Source organism: Pseudorca crassidens, chromosome 20, assembly GCF_039906515.1.
Source record: "Pseudorca crassidens isolate mPseCra1 chromosome 20, mPseCra1.hap1, whole genome shotgun sequence".
Lineage (NCBI taxonomy): Eukaryota > Metazoa > Chordata > Mammalia > Artiodactyla > Delphinidae > Pseudorca > Pseudorca crassidens.
Window position 1 is genome coordinate 16,619,300 of NC_090315.1, and position 18,296 is coordinate 16,637,595.

Below are 18,296 nucleotides of genomic sequence, written 5' to 3' on the forward strand. Positions count from 1 at the left end.
ATTTGGATTCCTTTTATTTCTCTTTTTGTCTGATTGCTGTGGCTAGGACTTTCAATACCATGTTGAATAAAAGTGGAGAGAGTGGGCACCCTTTTCTTTTTTCTGATCTTAGAGGAAATGCTTTCAAGTTTTCACCATTGAGAATGATGTTTGCTGTGGGCTTATCATATATGACTTTATTATGTTGAGGCATGTTCCCTTTATACCCACTTTCTTGAGAGTTTTTTTTTATCATAAATGGATATTGAATTTTGTCAAAAGCTTTTTTTGCGTCTATTGAAATGATCATATGGTTTTTATTCAGTTTGTTAATGTAGTATATCACATTGATTGATTTACGAATATTGAACCATCCTGGCATCCCTGAGTTAAATCCTAATTGGTTATGGTGTATGATGCTTTTAATGTATTGTTGAATTCAGTTTGCTATTATTTTGTTGAGGATCTTTGTATCTATGTTCATCAGTGTTTTTGGCTTGTAATTTTTTTGTGATGTCTTTGTATAGTTTTGGTATCGGGGTGACACTGCCTTATAGAATCAGTTTGGAAGTGTTCATTCCTTTGCAATTTTTTGAATAGTTTGTGGAGGATACGTGTTAACTCTTCTTTAAATGTTCATTAGAATTCAGTTGTGAAGCCATCTAGTCTTGGAATTTTGTTTGTTGGGAATTTTCTTATTATTGATTCAGTTTCATTACTGGTAATTGGTCTGTTCATATTTTATATTTCCTGGTTCAGTCTTGGGAGATTGTGCATTTCTAAGAATTTTTCCATTTCTTTTAGGTTGTCCATTTTATTGGCATAGAGTTTTTTGTAGTATTCTCTTATGATTCTTTGTATTTCTGTGATGTCAATTGTAACTTCTTTTTCATTTCTGGTTTTATTGATTTAGACCCCCTCTTTTTTCTTGATGAGTCTGTCTAAAGGTTTATCAATTTTGTTTATCTTTTCAAAGAACCAGATCTTAGTTTCATTGATCTTTTCTATTGTTTTTGTTTGTTTGTTTTTAGTGTCTATTTCATTTATTTCTGCTCTGATCTTTATGGTTTTTTTCCTTCTACTAACTTTGGGTTTTGTTTGTTCTTTTTTAGTTCCTTTAGGTGTAAGTTTAGGTTTTTTATTTGAGATTTTTCTTGTTTCCTGAGATAAGCCTGTATTGCTATATACTTCCCACTTAGAACTGTTTTGCTGTGTCCCATAGACTTTGGATCATTGTGTTTTAATTTGTCTCCAGGTATTTTTTTATTTCCTCTTTGATTTTTTTCACTAATCCATTGGTTGTTTAGTAGTATATTGTTTAGTCTCCACGTTTTTGTTTTTTGCAGTTTTTTTTCTTGTAGTTGATTCCTAATGTCATAGCATTGTGGTCAGAAAAGATGCTTGACATGATTTCAGTTTTCTTAAAGTTACCATGACTTGTTTTCTGTCCTATGATGTGGTCTACCCTGGAGAAATGTTCCATGTGCATTTGAAAAGAATGTGTATTCTGCTGCTTTTGGATGGAATGTTCTGTGTATAACTATTAAGTCCATATGGACTAATGTGTCACTTAAAGCCCTTGTTTTCATATTGATTTTCTTTCTTTGTATAGACACATTGATGTATGTTAAAGTACCCTACTATTATTTTGTTACTGTCAGTGTCTCCCTTTATATCTTAATATTCGGTTTATATATTTAGGTCTTCCTATTTGGGTGCATGTACTTTTACAATTATTACATCTTCTTGGATTGATCCCTTGATTATTATGTTTTGTCTCTTATAACACCCGTTGTTTAAAAGTCTATTTTGTCTGATATAAGTATTGCCACCTCAGCTTTCTTTTGATTTCCATTTCCATGAATGCCTTTTTCCATCTCATGTTCAGTCTCTGTCTTTATATCTGAAGTGAGTCTCTTGTAGGCAGCATATACACAGGTCTTGTTTTGTATCCATTCAGCCACTCTGTCTTTTGATTGGAGTATTTAATCCATTTACATTTGAACTAATTATTGATATATTCAATATATGTTCTCGTTGCCATTTTGTTAATTGTTTTGGGGTTGCTTTTGTAGTTCTTTTTGTGTGTGTGTGTGTGGTACGTGGGCCTCTCACTGTTGTGGCCTCTCCCATTGTGGAGCACAGGCTCCAGACGCGCAGGCTCAGCGGCCATGGCTCATGGGCCCAGCTGCTCCACAGCATGTGGGATCTTCCCAGACCGGGGCATGAACCCATGTCCCCTGCATCGGCAGGCAGACTCAACCACTGCACCACCAGGGAAGCCCTGTACTTCTTTTTTGTTCCTTCTTCTTTTGTTATCTTCTCTTGTGACTTGGTGACTATCTTTAATGTTATGTTTGGATTCCTTCCTCTTTTTTGTGTGTGTATCTATTATGGATTTTTGTTCGTGGTTACCATGAGGTTTCTGTATAGCAATATATGTACATGTGTGTGTATATGTATATGTATATATGTATATTGATTGTTTTAAGTTGCTGATCTCTTAATTTCAAATGCATTTTAACAACCTTGCATTTGTTCTCTTCTCCCCTCACAATTACTCGTTTTGACATTATATTTTACATTTTTTTTTGTTTTGGATATCCCTTAACTGCTTATTGTGGATATAGATGATTTTACTACTTTTGTTTTAATCTATTAGCTTTGTGCATGGACGATTTAATACCTTTACTGTATGAGAGTTTTCCTTTCATAATTTTCACGTTTCTAGTTGTGGTCTTTTCTTTTTTGCTTAGAGAAGTCCCTTTAAAATTTCTTGTAAAGCTGTTTTGGTGGTACTGAACTCTTTTATCTTTTCCTTGTCTGTAAAACTTTTGCTCTTTTCACTAAATTTGAACAAGAGCCTTGCCAGGTAGAGTATTCTTGGTTTTTTTCCTAGCTTTTTCCTTTTCATCAGTTTAAATATATCGTGCCACTCCCTTCTGGCCTGTAGAGTTTCTGCTAAAAAGTCAGCTGATAGCCTTATGGGAGTTCCCTTGTGTGTAACTTGTTGCTTTTCCCTTGCTGCTTTTAATATTCTCTCTTTATCTTTAATTTTTGCCATTTTCATTACAGTATGTCTTGGTGTGTTCCTCTTTTGGTTGATCCTGTTTGGGAATCTCTGTGCTTCCTTGACTTGGATGTCTATTTCCTTTCCCAAGTTAGGGTAATTTTCAGCTATTATATCTTCAAATATGTTGTTAGCTCTTTTCTCTATTCTCCTTCTGGGATGCCTGTAATATGAATATTAGTGTCCTGATGTTGTCTCAGGGGCCTCTTAAACTTTCCTCATTTCTTTTCATTCTTTTTTCTTTTTTTTGTTCAGTGGCACTGATTGCCACTACTCTGCTTATAGCTCACTGATCTGTTCCTCTGTATCATTTAGTTTACTGTTGATTCGTTCTACTGTATTTTAGATTTCATTTATCGAATTCATCATCTCTGTTGGGTGGTTCTTTATATTTTCTAGCACTTTGTTAAAGACTTCTAACTTCTCACTCTATGCATCCATTCTTCTCCCGAGTTCTTGATCATCTTTATGATCAGTACTTTGAACTCTTTCTCAGGTAAATTGCCTAACTCCCCTTCACTTAATTCTTCTTTTGGGGTTTTATCTTGTTCCTTCATTTGGAACATGTTCCTCTCTCACCTCATTTTACCCAACTTGCTGTTTTTATTTCTGTGTATCTGGTAGTTTGGTTACCTTTTCCCAACCTTGGAGAAGTGGCCTTTTGTAGATGTCCTTTGTGTCCCAGCAGTGCACTCCCATCTTATCACCAGAGCTGTATGCTCTAGGGTGCCCCCTATTGGGTTGCATGGGTCCTTCTGTCGTGACAGGTTGACTACTGTGGGCAGTCTTGTAGACTTGGTTGGCCTCCGGTTTGGTTGGTTGCTAGGCTTTGCCTTGTGCAGAGACTGCTGGCCGCTGGTTGGTTGGGCAGGTCTTAAGGCAGCTGGCTGGGAAACCCCAGGCGACCCCAGGGCTAGTGCTAGCTCACTGGTGGGCAGAATCCAGGAGAACCTGGGGCTGGTGTCCACTATTGGTGGGTGAAGCCAGGTCCTGGGGTCTGGCAGCTGAGCCCAGGGGTCCCAGAACTGGTGTCTGACCACTGGTGAGAGGGGCCATTTTCTGACACTGCAGCATGAGGCACGTTCCAAAGTTTGTGTTGGCCTGCTAATGGGTGGGGTCAGAGCCCATCCAGTCCCAGGGTAGGTGCTGGCCTGCTGGTGGTTGGGCTGAGTCTACAGGCTACAGGGCTGTGGTTGTCCAACTGGTGTCCACCTGCTGGTGGTTGAGACTGGTCCCAACTCTAGAGCAGGCTCGCTGGTGTGTGGGACCATGGATTCTGGGGCTGGTTCCTGCCCACTGGTGAGTGGAGCAGGGTCTGTTTGGAGGGCCCTGGGGGCCCTGATTCTAGTGTCTACACACTGGTGTGTGGGGCCAGGTCCTGGGACCTCTGGTGGGCAGGACCATGTCCAGGGTCGGCTGTGGGGTTAGGAGGTCTTGAGGCAACCTGTCTGCTAGTGGGTGGGGCTTTGTCCCTACCAAGTTAGTTGCTTGTCTTGAGGCGTCTATGTACTAGGACCTTTGGGCTGTTGGGTGGAGGATGGGTCCTGAGGCTGATAAGCTAGAGGGAGGAATCCAAAATGGAGGTTGCTAGCACAGTGTCTACATTGTACAACAAGCTCCCCAAAATGGCTGCCGCCAGTGTCTTGTCCCTAGAGTGAGCTGTAATTGCCTCTGGCCTTTTTGGGAGACTCTCCAAGATGAGCAGATAGGTCTGACCCAGGCTCCTTTCAAATTACACTTCTGCCCTGGTTCCTGGAGCATGTGAGATTTTTGTCTGTGCCTTTAAGAGTGGAGTCTCTATTTCCCCTAGCCCTCTGGTTCTCCTGAAAGTAAGCCCCACTGGCCTTCAAACCCAAATGTTCTAGGAGCTTGTCTTCCTGGCACAAGACCACTGGGGTGGGGGAGTCTGATAATGGGGCTCAGATCCCTCACTCCTTGGGGAGAGCTTCTGCAATTATAATTAGTCTCCCATTCATAGGTTGCCTACCTGGGGGGCTGGAACTTGACTACATCACAACCTCACTCCTACACATCTTGTCATACCTTCTTTATCTGTAGATCTTTTCTTGTAGGTGCCAGTCATTTTCACTGATCATTGTTCTGTAAATAGTTGTAATTTTGGTGTGCTTGTGAGAGGAGGTGAGCTCAATCAGGGTCTTTCTATTCTGCCATATTGGCTGATCTCTTTCAATTAGTATTTACATAGTATACCTGTTCTCCATTCTTTATACTTTAACCTACCTATGTTTTAATATTTATAATGAGTCTGTTACAGAGAGTATATATTTTGGTATTACTTTTGTCTCCAGTCTGATACTCTCCCTTCTGGGGTGGGGGGGGGGCGGGGCTGTGCCGCATGGCTTGTGGGATCTCAGTTCCCTGACCAGGGATTGAACTCAGGCCATGGCAGTGAAAGCCCAGGATCCTAACCAGGTAACTCCTGATACTGTACCTTTTAATTAGAGTTTTTAGTCCATTTTCATTTAATGAGTTATCAATAAGTTGTTTAAATATACCATCTTGCTATTTTTTTGTTTTCCCATTTGTTTTTTGATTTTTGTCCCTGTTTTTCTTTTGTTTGTTTGTTTTTTGGCTGCATTGGGTCTTAGTTGTGGCAGTGGGATCTTTGAGGCATGCAGGATCTTTTCTTGTTGTTGTTGTGGCATGTGGGCTCTTTGTTGTGGCGCATGGGCTCCAGGGTGCGTGGGCTCTCTAGTTGTGGTGCACAGGCTCCAGAGTATGTAGGCTCTGTAGTTTGCAGCACGCAGGCTCTCTCATTGAGGTGCGCAAGCTCAATAGTTGTGGCACACACAGGATTCGTTGCCCCGCAGCATGTGGGATCTTAGTTCCCCAATCAAGGATCAAACTCATGCCCCCTGCATTGGAAGTGGACTTCACTGGACCACCAGGGAAGTCCCTCAGTATCTTTAATAGTTAAGGGTTTTCAGATTTTTTTTCTTTTGGTAACATGCTTTTTAAGTTAAAATATTTGTCCATTTCATCTACATTGTCTAATTTATTGCTTTTAATTTGTTTATAATTCTCTTATCCATTTAGTATCTGTAGGATCTGCTAATGGCCATGTGTAACATCCCTCTTTATTTCTTAATCCATCTAACTAGAGGTTTTACAGTTTATTGATATTTTCAAGGATTTGGCTTTAGGTTTCATTGATTTTCCCCTATTGCTTATTTATTTTCTATTTTACTGATTTTTCCTTTTTTCCTAACTATTTCCTTTACTTGCTTTGGGGTTAGTTTAACTTATTCTTTTTTAAAGCTTCTTAAGATAAAAGTTTAAATTATTGATATTAAATCTTTCTTGTTTTCTAATATAAGCATTTAAACTTATAACTTTCTCTTTTAGCCTATTCTAATTACATCTTCAAAATTTGATCTATTTGTATTTAGTTTAATATATTTTATGAAAAACAATTTTTTAATTTTCTTTGACCCTAAATTGGTTACTTGGAAGTGTATTGTTTAATTTCCAAACATTTGGGGCTTTTCTAGATATGCCATTTTTATTGATATCTAATTTAGTTCATGTGTGGTCAGAAAACATACTTTGTATGATTTGTCTTAAATCTGTTGAGACTTGTTTGTGTTCTATCTTGGTGCATAGTCCATTTACTCTTGAATAAAATGTGTTGTGAAATTATTGAAAGTGGTGGTCTATAAATATCAAATGCGTTAGGTGTCAGTATTCTTTAGAGATTCTAAATCTCTACAGGTTTTCCCCCTTTGTCTAGTTCTCTCAGTTACTGACAAACATTAACACCAACCATGATTTTAGACTTTTTAAAATCTCATTTTACTTTTGTCAATTTTTGTCTCATGTTTTGAAACTGTTATTTAAGTACATATACATTTGTAGTTGCTATATTTTTCTCATGTATTTACTCTTTTATTATCAGGAAATGTTCTTTTTTGCCTGTAGTGGTAATACTCCTCAGCTTCTTTTACTATAGCCCCATCAGCTTTCCCATGTTTAATGTTTTTATGTTTTTTTCCCATCCTTTTATTTTAAACCTATTTGTGTCTATGGTATTTAAAGTATGTCTCTTGAAGACAGAATATATTTTGAGTCTTGGTTTTTTACACATTTTAATAATCTCAGTCTTTTTGTTGGAGTGTTTAGTCCTGTTGGAGTTAGGGCTGCCATTTCACTCTTTCTTTTCTGATTACCTAACCTGTTTTAATCTTTTAACCATACTTTATATTTTAGTGCAGTTTTAGGTTCAGACAAAATTAAGCAGAAAGTACAGAGAGTTTCCATTTATGCCCTTACCCCCGACACATGCATAGCTTTCCCTACTATCAATATCTTACACCAGAGTGGTATGTTGTTAAAATCAATGAACCTACAATGATACATCATTATCATCCAAAGTCCATAGTTTACATTAAGGTTCATTCTTGGTGTTATATATTCTATGGATTTTGACAAATATATAGTGACATGTATCTACCATTATAGTATTATACAGACTAATTTCACTGCTCTAAAAATCCTCTGTGCTCTGCCTATTCATCTCTCCCTCTCCTCTATAATATGTGGCAATGGCAACCACTGATTTTTAAAAAAAATTTTTTAATTTAATTTTTGGCTGCATTAGGTCTTCGTTGCTGAGCTCAGGCTTTCTCTAGTTGCAGCAAGCGGGGCAACTCTTTGTTGTGGTGCATGGGCTTCTCATTGCAGTGGCTTCTCTTGTTGCAGAGCACAGGCTCTAGGTGCGTGGGCTTCAGTAGTTGTGGTGCAAGGGCTCAGTAGTTGTGGTGTGCAGGCTCAGTAGTTGTGGTGCACGGGCTTAGTTGCTGCACGGCATGTGCGATCTTCCCAGACCAGGGCTCGAACCCATGTCCCCTGCATTGGCAGGCGGATTCTTAACCACTGCACCACCAGGGAAGTCCCACCACTGATCTATCATCTCCATAGTTTTGCCTTTTCCAGAATGTTATATAGTTAAAATCATATATTATGTAGCCTTTTCAGATTGGACTTCTTACATTTAATAATATGCATTTAAAATTACTCCTGGGCTTCCCTGGTGGCGCAGTGGTTGAGAGTCTGCCTGCCGATGCAGGGGACATGGGTTCGTGTCCCGGTCCGGGAAGATCCCACATGCCATGGAGCAGCTGGACCCGTGAGCCATGGCCACTGAGCCTGTGCGTCCGGAGCCTGTGCTCCGCAATGGGAGAGGCCACAACAGTGAGAGGCCCGCGTACCAAAAAAAAAAAAAAAAAAAAAAGATTACTCCTTACCTGTTTTTGTGCATCTGTTCCTATATCCTGTTTTATTTTGTGTCAAGCAGTACATTTTCATAATTAATTTTTATTTCTCTTTTGAGTTTGTAGTTATATCAGTTTGCATTATTTTTCTTTTGGTTGCTTTAGGGATTACAGTGTGCATCTTTAACTTAGCATGTTTTACTTAGAGATAGTACTGAATTACTTAAGGTAAAATATGTCAACTTGCAACATTGTATTTTCATTTATTGGCTTCCCCATGGTTTGTTTTTTTGTTCACCGTGTGTGTGATATTTATATTTGTAATAAATGGTGTTAGAATGCCTACTTTAAACCAAGGGTCTACAGCCCAGAGGCTAAAAACAGTCTGCTATGTGTTTTTGTACAGATTGTGAGTTTAAAATAGTTATACTTTAAATGTTTGAAAAAGTGCAAAATCAAAATATTTCTGACCTACGTAATCAAAATATTTCTCACCTACATAACTTATGAAATTTAAATCTCAGTGTCCATACATGAAGTTTTATTGAAACACAACTTTGCTCATTCATTTTATATACTGTCCATGGTTGCGTTCATACTAAAACAGCAGAAAGTGTTTCAACCCCTGCTTGAAACACTCATGTTTTTTAAATTAGGAAGGAAATGAATATTTATAGTCTTTTATATACAATTTTTCTCAAACTCTTCATTCTTTCCTAAAGACCTTGTTTACCATCTGATGTCATTTTTACCTTCAGCCTGAAAACCTTTCTTTACCATTTTTGATAGTACAGTTTTGCTAGTGATGAATTCTCTCAGATTTCTTCTGAAAGTAGCTTTATGTTGACTTTATTTTCAATAGGTAATTTTGCTCAGTACAGGATTCTTGGTTGATGTTCTCTTTGGCTTTTAGCAGTTTGATTAGGATTTACTGAGTGTGGTTTTCTTTTGTTTTTATCCTTTTGGGGTTCATTAAGCTTTTTCAATATGTAAGTTAAGTTTTGCTTACTTTGAATGTGTTAGGCCATTATTTCCTTAAAAATTATTCAGACCCTTTTTTTCCCCCCTATTTTTCTGGGACTCCAATTACACCTCTGTTGGATTACTTTGAAATTGACCCACTGCTCTCTGTGTGTCTATTCATTTTTTCTTTTTCTTTCCTTTTCTATTCAGATTGATTAATTTCTGTTGATCTAGTTATATATAGGCATACCTAATTTTATTCTCTTATTTCACTTTGCAGATATTTCACCTTTTACAAATTGAAGGTTTGTAGCAATGCTGAGTTTAACGCAAGTCTATTGGTGCCATTTTTCCAACAGCATTTGCTCACTTCATTTCTGTCACATTGGCTATTCTTCAGTATTTCAAACTTTTTCGTTATATTTGTTATCGTCTGTGATCAGTGATCTTTGATGTTAGTATTGCAAAAAGATTACAACTCACTAAAAGCTCTGGTGATGATTAGCACATTTTAGCCATAAAGTATTTTTTAATTAAGGCATGTTCATTGTTTTTTAGACATAATGTCATTGCATTTAATAGACTACAGTAGAATGTAAATGTAACTTTTATATGCACTGGGTAACCAAAAAATTCGTGCGACTCACTTTATTGCAATAATCGTTTTATTACAGTGGTCTAGAACTGAATCTGCAATATCTCTGAGGTATTCCTGTATTTACAAGGTTACTGATTGCTCCTTTTTCTATTTCTAGTCTGCTACCTACATAGTGAAATTTTCATTTCAGTTACTGTACTCTAGAATTTTCACTTCATGCTTTTTTAGCAGTCTATGTTTCAAGATTCCATGCCAGGTTTTTCATTACTTCTTTAGATACATTTAGAACAGCTGTTTTGAAGCCTTTGGGGCAAAATCCAATACCTGGGTCCACTAGGAATTAGTTTCCATGAACTTTTTCTGAATATGGGTCATATTCCCTCTCTTCTTTTTCTGTTTTGTTTTGTTTACATGTCTAATTTTTGCTAGAAACCAGAACGTCATGAGTAATATAGTAATCTGAATTCTGTATGTCTTTCTGAGGATTATTTTTTGTTGTTGTTCTAGCAGACGATTAACTTGCTTGGAATCAAACTTCAAACTCTGCCCTCCCTGCCCCTCCACCTCCACCCCAAGTGTGAAGCAGCTGATAGCTAGGTCCCTTAAGCTCCCACCTGCTGCTTTTTACCCTGATCCCATGATGGGAGGTAGATTCCCACTGTGTTCATGTACTTTAGCTCTCAAAGAATTTGGTATATATTTATACTTAGATTTGGGGCCTGACTTTCTACATTCTCTTTCTTTCAGTGTTTCACCCCTTATACATCCTGCTGCTTTTTGTTAACTCCAGCTTCTGACACCTCAGTCCATTAAGGCTTCAGTTTTCTTCTGCTTAAGCTATGAGCAGGTTGTGGAATGCTGTTAATCAAAAATGCAGAAATCTCCAAATCTCACTAGGTACACTTCTGTTTTTCAAAACTCTTTGCTGGTGTCTTTCTGTTTGCTCTTTGCTAAGCCTCCTGTTATCTAACAATTGCTTAGTTTAACTATCAACCTGGAGTTATGGCAGAGTTTATACTCAGATTTGGGGTCTCATTTTTCCTGTAGTTCTCTCACTTCCAGAATTTATCGCTAAATCTCCAGCTCATCTACCAGCCCTCAATTCTGTCCCCTGTCACCTTTGAGGAAGCTCTTCACCTGAAGAGCTATGGGCTTTGCGGTACCTTCATGCAAAAAAGCCACAAACCGGGCTTCCCTGGTGGCACAGTGGTTGAGAGTCCACCTGCCGATGCAGGGGACACGGGTTCGTGCCCCGATTTGGGAAGATCCCACATGCCGCGGAGTGGCTGGGCCCGTGAGCCATGGCCACTGAGCCTGTGCGTCTGGAGCCTGTGCTCTGCAACAGGAGAGGCCACAACAGTGAGAGGCCCACGTAATGCAGAAAGAAAAAAAAAAGCCACAAACCTAACAATTCTTACTCATTGCTGCCTTTTAAGGATAAACTCTCCTCCAATTTTTGCTTGACCAATTCACTCTATTATTACTGGATGCCCAAAGTCACTCCCATGCATTTTAAAACTATATTCTTCCTGAATAACACATTAATCTTGAAGAGGAAAAAATTTACCTCCTCAGTGAAGCCTGAAAAATTGTTCTGTCCTTGTAATACATTGTTATCTTGTACATACTTCTGTTACAGTACCCGTAACACCTTCTTGTAGATTTGTGTTGACACATACTTTCTTGAAGGTATGTGTTACATGCTTTGAGGTTGTAACTTCTTGTGAACAGGGACAGCATTTTGTATATCTTGGCACCCTAGTAAACGAGTCCAATTTGGGGTTACAAAGTGACTTCACAATAAACATTTTTAGAATGAGTTATTAAATAAATTTGGTGGCAAGTACTTCTACCTTGATTTTTGTTTCCCTTACTATTTAAATCACAAAACAAGAAAAATGGTAGGCATTCTTCTTTACAAGTTTTCATAAGAATGCCACAAAGGAACAGGATCAAAACTAGTCTCCAATTTCTCGTCAATTTATTCTGATCACAGTTCCAAACCATTACAGGGATCAGTGTCATTCAAAGATGTGACTGTGGACTTTAGTCAGGAGGAGTGGCAGCACCTGGATCCTGCTCAGAAGATGCTATACATGGATGTGATGTTGGAAAACTATTGCCACCTCGTTTCTGTGGGTAAGAAAAACTCTCTTTGAAACTTTCAGTAGCATGCATTTCCTTTCAAGGTGCCTAAAATATGTGTGATCTTGATTTCAGGGATAAGAGGTGATGCATTCTTTTTGGTTGACAGAAAGGATTATTGTGTCTTCACTTGGATAGTGCAAGGTGTTAAATTTACTGTTACACAAAGGAGTATCTTAATTTGCAGTACTGAAAATTCACCTTATTGATTTTTCAAAGGTATTGACGCCTAAGCAACTTAATCCAAATCTTCCCTTAATCAGGGTGTCACATGACCAAGCCTGACGTGATCCTCAAGTTGGAACGAGGAGAAGAGCCATGGACATCATTTACAGGTCATACCTGTTTAGGTGAGTTTCTGACTTGCAGGCAGATGAAATCTGTGGAAAATAAATTTAAAGTGGTCTTGTGTTGGGTGACACTTTTGAAATATTTTGGTAGTGTCTTTTTAAAGGTTCCTAACCGTTGAAATGACTATTGTGCCTGCAAAAAAATTAAATCACTTTCAAATGTCACTCTCCCTATATAATAGACTTCCTTAGTTTGCTTGGTGTTATCAAAGATAGTTGCCACTCTTAATCAAAATTAAGGCTTCCTTCTTTTAGATCTTTTTCCTTCCTTCTTATAGATCTTTTTTCTTGATTTGTATCCTTTTTTAGCTTTCTCGGTCCCTTATCTTTTAGCCATTGAATAGATTTCTTTTAGGCATTTTTAAATCTATCTTTAAGAAAGAAAAAATTCTTGGCTAATATTTCTCTTCTTAGTTGCTTTTTCTTTTCCTTTCTTTTATAGTATTTCAGATTTGTTTGCTATGCTAACTCTAAGTTCCCATTCTCACCAAGAGTCTAGCTATTAATTTTAAAGCTCACTCACCTTGGCCCAGACTGATAATTCCATGGTTACCATTTTCTTCCATTAAACTTTCATGGTTCGTTGTTATATGGCTGATCATCTTTCCTGAAATCATCCCTTGGTTTGGGTAAAACACTGAATCATTCTTATCCTGATTCTCTAAGTGATCATTTATTTCCAACTTACTCTGTTTTTTTTACCACTCTGGCCATATTGACTGGAACAGTGCCTCATACATAATAGTCACAGAACTTTTTTTTTTTAAGGTATATTGTTTCATTGGACTCTCAGTCTTATTTCTCTAATTTGTCCTCAAGAGATCTACCTTTCAATTATATTAGTCTCATCCACTCTCAGAACTTAAGCTCCTTGTTTTATGTGGAGAACCTCTAATACCAACATACTCGGCACAGTCCTCCCACCTTCACTCCAGTCCTTCACAAGTTCTGCACTATGATGCCTCACCCCTTTTGTGACAATAAGTTGAAAATGAAAATCACCAACTTTCCTAGCTCTTAAATTCATTCCCATTTAACTCTTTCCAAATTATTTTATTACTGCCTTGATACCAGCTTGATTGTCTCTGTCATAATCTCTTGTGGATCTCTTCACAATTTGTGTTTATCAGCCCGTGAAATATATTTACATCCTTCCATATTTTCATTTTTTACTCACATCATACAAAATGACGACTACCTTATTTAATGTCTTGCATATGGTAATTACAATTTGTTTTTGCTATAATTTTTGTCCTAATTTTTTCAATTTATATTGTTAACTTTCCTGACAAGCTATATCATCACTTGTTCCCCACTACTTATTATTATAGGAAATTGAAATTCTCCTTCATACAAGGACTACTATAATAAGCCCTCATCTGGTCTTTTCAACTTTATTTCTCTCTTTTGTGGAAAATGCTTGCTAATTTCCACTTTATCTAGTCTCCTAAATGTTCTCTATACATGTAGGGTCTGTCATGATGTCTGTACTTTTCATTGTGTTCACCCTTCTGTATAGTGTATATCTTTGAAGTCTTGAGATTTCTTCTCCTTTCTATTCCTTGACTACTCCCCAACATACCCACCTTTCCTTTTCCTGAATTTCCATGCTGCTTACTAACTGTAACACACACAGCTCTTGGATGTTATATAATTTGATACTTGATTGTACATTGTTTATGCTTAAGGATTCTTTCTTTCAAAGATAAGATCCTCTGTATCTTCTTTGCCATAGTATACAACATTTTAAGTAGTCAGTAGTTGCTTCATTTTCTGTTTATGGAGCTGTACAGGGGAGATCTCTTTTTCCTCCATTCATAAAGTATGTACTGATAAGTCCTTTCAGAAGTACTTGCTCAGGCCATGGTTCTGTACATTCTGATTCAAATGGTTGGATTCTAACAAACACTACCTATCTATGATATGCAGTGTTAATGTAAACTCAGAAGAGTACAAAGGCGATAACCAATAAAGTATTCCTTTATGAGAAAGGATTACTGTCAAAGTCTGCATTTTTCATGAAATATTTATGACACAGTGTAAGCTTGTAAAAAGATTTGTTAAAATTTTTTTTCTAGACCATAATTATTTTCAAGTTATAAAGAAGTAATGAATAAAGTGGTGGTGGGATATATGTGAAGGGTTTTGATATCATGGAGTAGTAACATTTTCTTGAAGATTATCTAAATATGATTAGAAATAAGACTGGAAGGCAAGTCAACTGATTAAAAGAACATGAGCAAAAGCATGTGATTAGGGATAAGGGAGGTATTTATAGGGCAGTAAATATTAGGCTTTGATTGTTATGGGTGAAATTATTCAGATATGTGGACAACCCTGAAAACTTGTTTGAATATAAAAAGTAAGTCTAGGTAATGTAAAGTTTTGTTTACAGGAGAAATTCCTTGTGTGTTAGTATTGTGGGTAATGGACTCAAGGAAGAAATAGATTTTTGAACCTAGATTTAACATTGTTTCACTAGATGTGGATGATTGCAAAGCAAAAGAGTCAAATATAGTTCTAAATTTATAAGAGAAATAAAGGTTAAGATTAATGAGTGATTTAGAACCAGAGTGAACAATCTTTCTGGTCCCCCATATGGAAAACTGGAGTTAAGAATGTTACCGTATTGGGGAAAGACTTGAATCTTTCTTTAAACCTCTAAGTTAGCACTTAAAAAGAAGAATAGTTATAATTAATGATCATGAGTTTTGTTATTGAACAATTCTGAAAGAAAATAATAACAACAGCAACCTGAATACACTAGTGAACATACCCCTAGTCTGTTTTAAAGTTCCTGTTGGAAGTGTTTTCCTAGTATTTCCCTCACAAGAAAAAATGATCCCCAGCTATATAGAGGATTATAAACACTAGGAAAATAGTTGATGCTTAGAAAGATTCATTGGTGGGTGTGTGGAAAGAGGGTGGTGGAACAACTGGAAGTATTTTACCTTACAGTCTAGGGATGAATATTTAAAAGTATAGGCTCAGGGGGATTCCCTGGTGATCCAGTGGTTAGGAATCCACACTTCCGCTGCAGGGGGCATGGGTTCAGTCCCTGGTCAGGGAACTAAGATCCCACATGCCACGTGGTGCGGCATAAAGAAATAAAAGTATAGGCTCTGATCTGTGTCCTCCAAATGCCTTCCTCTAAAATTTTCCCTGAACAAACTTTTCTGCTAATTTTTCTTGTTCATCCTACTTAAATCTTAATGCTCTTGAAAGGTTCACTTCATTGCCTCTGAATCCACCTATCCAAGCATGAATTCCTCTTCCACTATTCTTTTGTCTCTTCTCCTTACTGCTTCGTGTGTTTGTTTCACTTTCTGTATGAAGTTCTGGTGCAAAATGCAAACGTTACTAGTGTTCATTACTTATTTTTCATCTTTTTCCACACTGAGGCAGAGTTTTTAATTTAGGTTCCATGTCTTTTCCCAGGCAAGGAATAATTTGTCCTTGGTCTTTTTTGGCCTCATGTACTAGACCCTATTACAATTCCTTTCAATAGCAAATATGTGAAGATTCACAAGTTGTTATTAATTATATTCTTTCCTAGAAGAAAAGTGGAAAGCTGAAGACTTTTTAGTGAAATTCAAGGAACAACAAGATAAATTATCTAGATCAGTTGTATTAATCAACCACAAAAAACTGATTAAGGAGAACAGTAGTGCATATGAAAAGACATTTACTTTAAGCAAAAACCCTATTAATTCAAAAAACCTACCTCCTGAATATGACACTCATGGAAAGATTTTTAAAAATGTTTCAGAATTAATCATCAGTAATCTAAGTCCTACAAGAAAGAGACTTAGTGAGCATAATGGATATGGGAAATCACTCCTCAATACTAAGCCAGAGACAGCTCACTCTGGAGGCAAATCCCATAATCAGTGTGGTAGGACTGTCAGTCATAATGAAATGATTATGCAATATCATGAGATAGAAACTTCAGCACAGTCATTTGGATATAATGACTGTGAGAAATCCTTCCTTAAAAAAGGAGGCCTAATTACACATAATAGAGCTTACAGAAGGGAAAAACCATCTGAATATAATAAAAGGAGAAGAACAACCAATATTGAAAAAAAGCATATATGCACTGAATGTGGGAAGTCCTTCTGCAGGAAATCAGTATTGATTCTGCATCAGGGAATTCACACAGAGGAAAAACCCTACCAATGTCATCAATGTGGAAATTCATTTAGAAGGAAATCATATCTCATTGATCATCAGAGAACTCACACTGGAGAGAAACCCTTTGTTTGTAATGAATGTGGTAAGTCCTTCCGCCTAAAGACAGCCCTCACTGATCATCAGAGAACACATACAGGGGAGAAATCATATGAATGTCCACAATGTAGGAATGCCTTCAGATTGAAGTCACACCTCATTCGTCATCAGAGAACTCACACAGGAGAGAAACCATATGAGTGTAATGACTGTGGGAAGTCTTTCCGCCAGAAGACAACACTCTCCCTACATCAGAGAATTCATACAGGAGAGAAACCCTATATTTGTAAAGAATGTGGGAAGTCCTTTCACCAGAAGGCAAATCTTACTGTACATCAGAGAACTCATACAGGGGAAAAGCCCTATATTTGTAATGAATGTGGGAAATCCTTCTCTCAGAAGACAACCCTCGCTCTTCATGAGAAGACTCATAATGAAGAGAAACCTTATATTTGTAATGAGTGTGGAAAATCCTTCCGCCAGAAGACAACCCTTGTGGCACATCAGAGAACACATACAGGGGAAAAATCCTATGAATGTCCTCACTGTGGGAAGGCTTTTAGAATGAAGTCGTACCTCATTGATCATCACAGAACTCACACAGGAGAGAAACCATATGAATGTAATGAATGTGGGAAATCCTTCAGTCAGAAGACAAATCTCAATCTACATCAGAGAATTCATACAGGAGAGAAGCCCTATATTTGTAATGAGTGTGGGAAGTCTTTTCGCCAGAAAGCAACCCTCACTGTACATCAGAAAATACATACAGGGCAGAAATCCTATGAATGCCCTCAGTGTGGGAAAGCCTTTAGCAGGAAGTCATATCTCATTCATCATCAAAGAACTCATACAGGAGAGAAACCATACAAGTGTAATGAATGTGGGAAGTGCTTCCGCCAGAAGACAAATCTCATTGTACATCAGAGAACTCATACAGGGGAGAAGCCTTATATTTGTAATGAGTGTGGTAAGTCCTTCAGTTATAAGAGAAACCTTATTGTCCATCAGAGAACTCACAAGGGAGAAAACATGGTAATGCAGTAATAAATGATGTGATTTCTTTGTGAAGCCTTTCTAAGTTATTGTAAAACTTTAGTTTTTTAAAAAAGCATGCTTAACATGTGAATAAGATAATTTTAATCACAAATGTAATAATAATTATTAACTTAATGTACTATACCACATAACTATTTATCTACTGTTTACTAGCATATGAAATGGATATGATCATTGATATTGAACTCTTATCAGCAATGAAGCTAATTTTTTACGTTTTCAAGTTCTCCTGCTGACTCAGTTTATTTTTTTTAATTCTTATATAATACATGCAGAAGCAAGATACAAAGTGGTTTTAAGTATCAGTCTCCATAAGAGGAAGAAATTATGAAGTATATTTCTCATTGCACTCTGCGGAATAAAAGTTAGTTGTTACTTCCCCAAAGATTACCACTTCCCTGGCTTTTAACATGAAATAGTTTTTGCATGTCTTTAAACTTTATATTTTATTATACATTACAAATTTTTTGTCTTGTTTCACTCAACATATTAAAGATTCATACATTATTGCATGTGGCAGTATTCATTTTCATTCTGTATACTCTTTCATTTTAAGAATATACTATTTATCCTCTTGATGGATATTTGTATTTTTTATAATTTTGTGTTATAATAAAAATACTACTATAAATATTCTTGTATATGTGTGTGTGTGTATTTCTGTTGATTTT

The 18,296-nt window shown here is 37.1% G+C and overlaps 1 protein-coding gene across 4 annotated transcripts in view; it reads left to right on the plus strand.

The window, feature by feature from the left end:
• Positions 1-18,272, plus strand: part of ZNF567 (zinc finger protein 567) — a 29,897-nt gene extending 11,625 nt beyond the window's left edge. For 3 of the 4 annotated variants that reach the window (XM_067720149.1, XM_067720150.1, XM_067720148.1), the window contains exons 4-6: positions 11,854-11,980; positions 12,250-12,336; positions 15,893-18,272. In XM_067720149.1, coding sequence (XP_067576250.1) covers positions 11,854-11,980; positions 12,250-12,336; positions 15,893-17,613 — 1,935 coding nt within the window. In that variant the 3' untranslated portion in view covers positions 17,614-18,272. The remainder of the gene's footprint in view (positions 1-11,853; positions 11,981-12,249; positions 12,337-15,892) is intronic. The other variant, XM_067720152.1, reaches the window with a different exon arrangement.
• The last annotated feature ends 24 nt before the right edge of the window (positions 18,273-18,296 follow it).